At 48.7% G+C, this 7,967-nt stretch overlaps 1 protein-coding gene across 1 annotated transcript in view; it reads left to right on the top strand.

The window, feature by feature from the left end:
• The first annotated feature begins 1,464 nt into the window (after positions 1–1,464).
• LOC144754684 (protein Wnt-4) overlaps positions 1,465–7,967 on the top strand; it is a 235,065-nt gene continuing 228,562 nt past the window's right edge. Inside the window, exon 1 of the mRNA XM_078642804.1 lies at positions 1,465–1,651. Coding sequence (XP_078498930.1) covers positions 1,575–1,651 — 77 coding nt within the window. The 5' untranslated portion in view covers positions 1,465–1,574. The remainder of the gene's footprint in view (positions 1,652–7,967) is intronic.

The following is a 7,967-nucleotide window of genomic DNA, read 5'->3' as shown; positions in this document are numbered from 1 at the left end:
CGTCCTACAGGCCTCACACCCCTTGAATGAGCTCCAGCAAACATGAGGTGTCAGGATGCCACTATGCTGTTGCTGCCTGGGCCTGGACCAGCTGGTGCTCTGGAAGCGTGGTACTGAGAACTGGAGGAACAGCAGACAGGGTCAAGGGCTCCATCCGAGCAGTTGCTTTGCTTACAGTAAGTGTGTATGCATGCGTAGATGGATTTATGCATGAGTGCATCCGGTGTTATCTGAAGTATTAATTATGCAGGCAAATACACATTTCGAGGGCCCTCGTATAGAACAAATTTGCATTTCATTACCCATTTCCTGCTAATTGAAGCGCAGAGTGCCAAAGGATATTAAATTGTATGTAAAACTTTAACAGGGTCACACAAAAACATGTTAAATATGTTTTTTTCCCAGGAGTCAGGACCCCAAAAATCCATAAGACGAAACATAGTAGAAAGAGACAGAGTGGTAGATGTAGGCATAGAGGTAGGGTGGTTAGATAAAGAAACAGAAGACACAGATCAAGTAAGGAGAATGTTCACTTTCCCCCAGAGCCCCTTTGGTTGTGGGGGCCCTGGGCACACTGCCCACTATGCCTTAAAATGCCTCTGGATGCCTCCGTTACTGTTGTATTCGCCTCTCTCCTTCTGGCATCTGCAGGCCATTCCGAGCATGAGGGATAGCTCAGGAGCAATGCTGGTGACTACTGGCAGATTGTGGGCATTTCTGGTGTGGTGAGTCTCACTGCTGGCAAAGTCGTGGCAAATCTTGAAAGTTGTCACTCGTAAAGGGGAACAGATGTGTTGCCTAACGCAGCAAATTTCTACTGTATCTTATTTACTGAGAATTCCCACAGGTCAATTCTTTTGTACATGAGTGCGCCTTGAAAGTCCAATGCTTTTAGTCATTTAATGGGAAAACAATGTGCAATAGAAATGCAAAAAAATGACCAAGTTGTTCCATTGTTTCCAGAGGCAAATCCGAACTGTCGATGTTTCTAAAGTTGATACGCCGGACTCCTACTAAGGATTGCTTACTTCAATTTCAAATCTCAGGCCATATAGGGTTCTACAATTTTCTGACGAAAAGGGTTGCCCATGAAAGTTACAAAAACATAGTGAGCACAACCAGGGGCGGGTACAAGCAATGGGGTGTTAAGGCAAAGTGCAGTGTCGCACGCCCGTGGACATGGATTTAAAGGACGGCAACATCCGGATCCGGGTGCGCGGAAGGAAAGTCAAGGGTGACGAGGAAGGCATCGCCCTCGCAGGGCAGCCGGGGCTGGCGAAGGGAGCGAGGGATCAGCGAGGCTGACTCGAGAGCTGCCGGGGGCACTACAGTGCCCACCACTCACTCAGTCCCGACCAGCGGGGCTCGCACCGCCCGGGGGCGGTCTGTGCGCCCGGGGGCGGGCCCGCCGGCCCCCAGGGAGGAGCCTCTCGCCTCCGCAGGAGGAGCTCCGGCGCAGCCTGAAGTGCCGGGGAATTTGCTGCATATTATGGGGATCCCAGCGCAGCCCGTGGAGAGACCTCTGCAGCAGCCGGCGCCGAGGAGCCGCGGCGGGCCGCTGTGAGCGCCTCAGGATGACCCCGGAGTACTGCCTGCGCTCCCTGCTCATGCTCATCCTCGCCGTCTTCTCGGCCAACGCCAGCAACTGGCTGTGAGTCCTTTTCCTTGCTTCCTTCTCCCCCCGAGCGCCGATTGCACAACCTGCTGCTGCCCGGAGCTCGGCCCTTCACGTCACTCATATCTGCAGATCAGATGTTGTCTTTTGGCAGAGCCGGACCGGCCTGCTCGGGAACCGGTTGGTTGTCAGTCAGGCGGCTGTGTTTGTGGAGCTGGTGGGGCTGGGGCAGAGCTGCTGGCGTTGTTATCAGTGGTGCAGCAGGTACAGTGGCACCCGGGTCCCAGGAGTCTGAGGGGCCCTCTGTATGCAAATAATACAGTTTTACTACTAAGTCAGGTGACGGATGCATGCTCCTTGCTTGGTGACTGGCGTTCTTATCAATGGTGCAGCAGGTACAGTGGCACCCGGGTCCCAGTAGTCAATGGGGCCCTCTGTATGCACATAATACAGTTTTACTACTAGGTCAGGTGACGGATGCATGCTCCTTGCTTGGTGACTGGCGTTCTTATCAATGGTGCAGCAGGTACAGTGGCGCCCGGGTCCCAGGAGTCTGAGGGGGCCTCTGTATGCAAATAATACAGTTTTACCACTAAGTCAGGTGACGGATGCATTCTCCTTGCTTGCAGGAGGGACCCTGGAATCCCTCAATGGCACTACATGCGTGACACGCTGCAGTAGTACTTGCCACTTAGTTGCCTGTGTGGGGTCATACCCTGATTTCCCAATATCAGCCATCCCGCCTTTTTCTTTTAACCACGCACCATGGCACACAGGGGAAACGGACGGGGGGAGTCGTGTTTTTTTCCTTTCACTTATTAACTGAAAGTTACACTTTTACCTTGAGCCCCTGGTCACCTTCCCAGACGCCAGGATGCGCAGCGCGTGTTTCCCCTGCAGCAGATTTCAGCCCCTGTCTGCCACCAGTAGCAGGTGTCTTCCTGCAAACAGCCTCCGCCAGCGTCGTTTTCACTGCAGGACATGTGTGTTGTCCTAGCTCTCGTGTTCCAAGTCCCGCAGCTTGTGTTTTTGGCGCAAAGTTGACTTTCTATTTAAAGATTTGGAAAACATCGTGGGCCCATCCAGGTCTGCTTCTGAGCACGTTTTGATCTCGGGGTGTGTTTACTTCTCCTGTCGCCACTTAAGTTTGCTAGCGCGACAGTCAGGGTTTTTTGCTTGCCACTCTAAAGCACGCATAGCTTACTCTCAAGACAGAGCAAAGCGATTTAAAGGGGGGGTTCTATTGAATTCAGTGCATGTCAGTCTTATGGTAGGTGGCGTAATGCCACACCATTGCAGTCAGCCAAGGTGAGCCATTCCTGAAGGATGAAGGTCTGCTACCTTGGAGCTTTGCAATTTGCTGTTGCATCCATATAGCGCTTCATACCTCCGACGAAACGTCAAAGCGCTTAGTGATTGCTTTGAATAGTGGACGCTATAGTGAAGAAATGATGGAAGGGTGATCACATTGAAGTGAACGGGGTGAATTGTTCCGAAGAGGGTGGTTCCATTAAAGTCAGTTGAGGTTTCCACGAATCACGCACCCAGTACTAGCCCCTTTACCCCTAATTGCGCCCTCCAAGACTCATTGTGTTTACTTTTGTGCATAGCATGTCCCGCGGAGCTGCGACTGCGTTTCAGCACGTGCACATGCGAGGAAAGCGCGGTCTTGCTATGTGTTTGAGTGCTCGGAAGTGTGTAGAATGTACCATTCCCAAGAGGGTGACATTGGTTGGCAGAGGGAGCGATTGCTCTGAGTTCGAGGGATGTGAGACGCTGCAGGGAAGATTATGTGCCCACCTGCCAAGAAACTATGCATTTTTATGTAAATCAAACAATCACTCGTTTAATCATCTCTCACTCGCGGTTTTGGCAGATATTGGCATATAAAGGAAATGGTTTGCCCAGGATCACACAGTGATGTCAAAAATGGAAGCGACGCTTGGCCTTTCATACGTCTATGGTGACGTCTGTCGCGTGGGCCGGGAGGTTTCATCTTGATAACAATGACGTCCTCCAAGCCAAAGTGACCTGCAAGTTGTACATGCTGAGGGTGTGGCCTACCCCCTGTCTTCAAAGGTGTCACGCGTCCTAACGTCAGATGCCTCAGCTTGAAGTCAATTAGTTGGGATGTCTCCTACATACTGGCGCGTGTCTGTATCTCAATGGGTTGTCTGCCGCCGCCAGCACTCAGCACCTGCACTTCTTTCATTTGGAACGGATTGTACCGGCACTTCTCAGCACTGTTCCAATGCTTTTAATGGGGGAGTAACAACACTTCTTAGGAGCGAACGTGCTCTGGGATAAGGAGCACTCACGCTAATATATTTACTTTTCAAGCACTGGTCTCCATTTTGTATTGTATGGTGGCATTTGTATAGCGCTTACTACCCCTGTGTGGGGCAAGTCACACCAACAGGGATAGCTGGCTACACTGCACAGGGTGCATGGTTAGAAGGTTGTGGTTTTTGTTTTGCTTTCATATTGTGCAAGATGACCACTGAAGTACAGTTATCATGTTACGGGACTGAGTGCTTGGCAGTGTGACGGGCGGGGTATGTGATGGATAAGATGTGTAAATTACAAGTGTAATAAGGAATACAACATGCTACACAACACCAGCCTAGCCTCAGGGGCTGCGGGATGCTGTTCATATGTGCACCACATTTGGGAGCAATTGGAAACAGGTCCTAGAACTTTTGAGCAAGGGTGCATGTTTCTGAGCGCTCTCGGTGCCATGATTGCATTGGAGATGTAAAAAGACGCAAACGGCAACGTGCCAAGACACTGCAGAAACGGGGAGGCGTGCATTTTTTTATTTTAATCTGGGTTACCTGGTGGAAGGTTCAATAGCCTAATTGCAAATGTTTTTTTGACTTAATTCATTTGTTATATTATGGGGTTTCCACGTTCACTAAACTTCTACTGAAAAAGCAGCTGTCTCGGAACTTGTATGCTGCAAATATGTTTCACCAAATACGTTTTTAATTTTATCAGTAGAATTCTTGTTGGCTTTTTTTTCTTCATCTGTACATCTAGAGAACAATTTCCCAAAAACACACATGCTGCCAAACCGCTGGATCATGTAGAGACCTTCTGTAACAGGTGAACTGGAATTTACACCAAGTTTTTGACTGTTTTTGAGAGCAGGAATTCAAATATGTTGAGAAATGTCAGAAGCCGGTCTGAAAGGGAAGCTTCCACTTTTTATACAGGGAGTAAGTGGCACCGAGAGATTTAAGATGCTTCTCTGTGCGCCGCACGCTAAAATAAAACGCAGTGTTCAAACCTTCGTCTCACCCTCCTCTCCCCCCTCCAGCCGCGCCAGGGCTTCGTGCAGCGTATGACCCGCACCCACATTCCAGCTGCACCCCTCCTTCCCCTGATGTGCCCTCCTGCGACTCATCCAGTGTCTTGACAGCTCTGTTTTGGAAGCAAATCGCTCTTAATATCTGCCAGACGTAATACTCTGGTTAATCCAAGAGAGAGCAGTCCCGCTGAGCTCCTCTTTGAATATTAAGGTGCGGTGAAGGATGCTGGCAAGCAGGGACCTGTCCCCTGCACGCTGCTGAAGAAAACACACGTTGCTCACTCAGAGCGAGCCGGCGTGACTCCGTCTGCGCAGCTCAGCCGTGTCTTCTGCTGCACACCCGGGGGATGCCAGGCAAGCTGACAGACAGTACGGTGGGGGCTCGACAGTATGGTTGACCAGAGTCAGCGCCCCGCCCCCTCCAGTGCCCGCTGTTTTGTGAAATTAGCCCAGACCTTTTGGCAAATAAGTAACCGGGCACCGACCTCTGTACGCCCGGCATCTCCGCGTGTTAAAAAGTAGCTGAAATGTAGCTTGTTTTTGACATTTTGGAAGTAAACACAGCCTTCGGGTCTGTGGGTCACAGCAAGAGTGCCACGGCGCCAGTCCTCCGGGCAACTGGTGGGTGGTAAAATACAGCAATGATCAGGGTTCGCAGGGCCCCTCGGGAAACTGGGAGTCGGGTGTCACTGCACCTACTGCACCATTGTTAGCCAGCCCCCTGAGTCCTATCACTTTATGGTTGGTTACCCGGTCTGTGCCCAGGAAGTATAGATGAGTTTATATAAATATATATTGCGCACTGGGTTTCAGGTTTTACTTTCCAGCGGAGGAGCGAACCTTGAATTTCACTGTTGTTGTTTCCCACTGAGGGACAGGTTATCTGTTAGATATGCACACACATTTTTGTCGCTAGTACTGGGTTTGTTGTGTGTTAGAAACCCCAGTTAGAGCACCTGGACTCAAATCTGTGATGTCGAAGTCCAATTTACGGAATCGTTTATTATATTTTTGGAATACATTTTTTGAAGCACGGCCAAGAATTTTAAAGTTTATGAAAACGTTTATTATTATTGTATTATTTGGCAATTCATTTCACTTTAGAGTGTTTTCGGAATAATAGAATGACGTTGACAGCTCTAACTTGCCACCGCGAGGTCACCTTCTACTTAACTCTTTTCTGTACATTGTTGTCTGAAGCCCAGGCAGGTCAAATGGATCTGGAAGAAGAGATTGAACAATCCCACGCTACTGTAGGAAAGTGGTGTTAAAGTTGGGGTAGTAAACAAATGCCCGGTATGAGTTAAGTGCGCAACATAAACTTGCCGGCCTCTTGTGTTTTTCTAGTAATGTGAAGAATTTGAAGATGCTACCCAAGGTCAAAATGTCAGCTACGAATGAGTATGTGATTGCCTGCGCGTCTCTTTGTCGCCCCTAGGTGGCAGTGCCCCTTTACAAATCCCACAGCCAAGGTAACCCTTGGATGGCGCCAGTCTCTGCATGACGTGAAGTGGGGCCCTCTCGGCCCCTGTAAAAGCGTGTGCCATCAGTTTGAATATTTTGGACAGTGATATATCTTCGCCAGAGACATGCTAGTGTATTCCCGATGAAAAAATGCGGTTAGTCTGTTTTTCCGCCCCAGTTCTTAGACAGTTGTCGTGCACCCGAGGCAGAATACATATCCTTCCTTCCATCATTGACAAAACTGCATTTTTACCGTATTTTCCTAGTTGTGATAAATGAAAGGCACGCACGCTCACCAAGTACGTAAATTTAGCCCATGTTTTCGCAGCCCTGACAGGTTTGCTCTTTCACAGTTTAGGAATGTGGCAGTCGAGCTCCAAGCGAAACTCGTGAGGCCAGCCGATGATTTTCAATTAAATAAACCTATAACATTACCTCACGGGCGTGATAACTGAATAAATATTTAGGATGCGGCGCTCGTTGTTTCAAAGTCAATCTTCGCAGTTATGTTTTAATTATTGTGACGGTTCTAATCCATGCTTCAAAGTTTGACCACTTTTTGTGATCCTGGGCAGATAACTCATTGTGCCAGTAGTGGCTACTGAAATGTCGAGATGGGGGAGGGGGGGGCTTTAAATTGGTTAATACAATAACACCAGTTATTTACAGCGCTTGGTAATGGCAGACCAGCGCTATAACGCTCAGTTTAAAACAGGACCATTATATTCTTTCTAGCTAGCAGAAATAGTGGCACTTTGGTGCTAACCCTATTAAAATGTTTACAACATACATCCATAATCGTGCTCTTTGCCACAAAACATGCCGACGCTGATGGCCCGCTATATTATCTTATCAGTTACTACCTGCCTTTGATTCCTTCAGGTTTCTGAAGGGATCAAACGCGGTTAGTAACTGCAGGGGTTGCGGTCTCAATCAGAACAGGATACCCACGTGTATTAGATCTCACATGTGATGTTCCATATTATATATAATCTACGTTCTGATTAAAGTGCGGGCGAACCCGAAGGTTTTATAGAGACAGTGAGATTGGACGGCGCTGTAACTCCGCAGGGACTGGACACTTCCAGAAAGTTCCATCGGCTGTTTACGTGCCAGCTCCCCATCCATTTCGTGAATATCACTTGCGCAAATGCGCAGAGAGGTTAAGGTCCCGGCTCTGTGGTAAAGTACAGAAGCATGGACTAAACCCCCGATCCATCTCTGACAGAAAGCCTCCAAAACATAATATAAACAGATATTCAAGGTGTGGCGATTAACCCTTTTTTTTATTTTTTGAAGAGCAGCGAGACACCAGCAAACAGAAACGCGTCTCACAATATAGTGCAATGGCCAGCAGCACAGTACTGCGCACTAGTGAGCACGGAATTCAGAGTTACAATATTTAACACAAATCATCTAAGCAATAAAACGCGCCGGCTGGCGGCTGTTTTACACGAACATTTACACGACATTCAACACATTTCAGTGGACGTTTGGCCCTTGTGCAAACAACCGCAACTCGGGGAGGGGCATTTTGCATCCTACTGTAGTTTCGATCGTCTAAGTGAAACGTCAAAA

Source organism: Lissotriton helveticus, chromosome 5_1 (assembly GCF_964261635.1).
Source record: "Lissotriton helveticus chromosome 5_1, aLisHel1.1, whole genome shotgun sequence".
NCBI lineage: Eukaryota > Metazoa > Chordata > Amphibia > Caudata > Salamandridae > Lissotriton > Lissotriton helveticus.
This window is presented reverse-complemented; position numbering and strand designations above follow the sequence as displayed.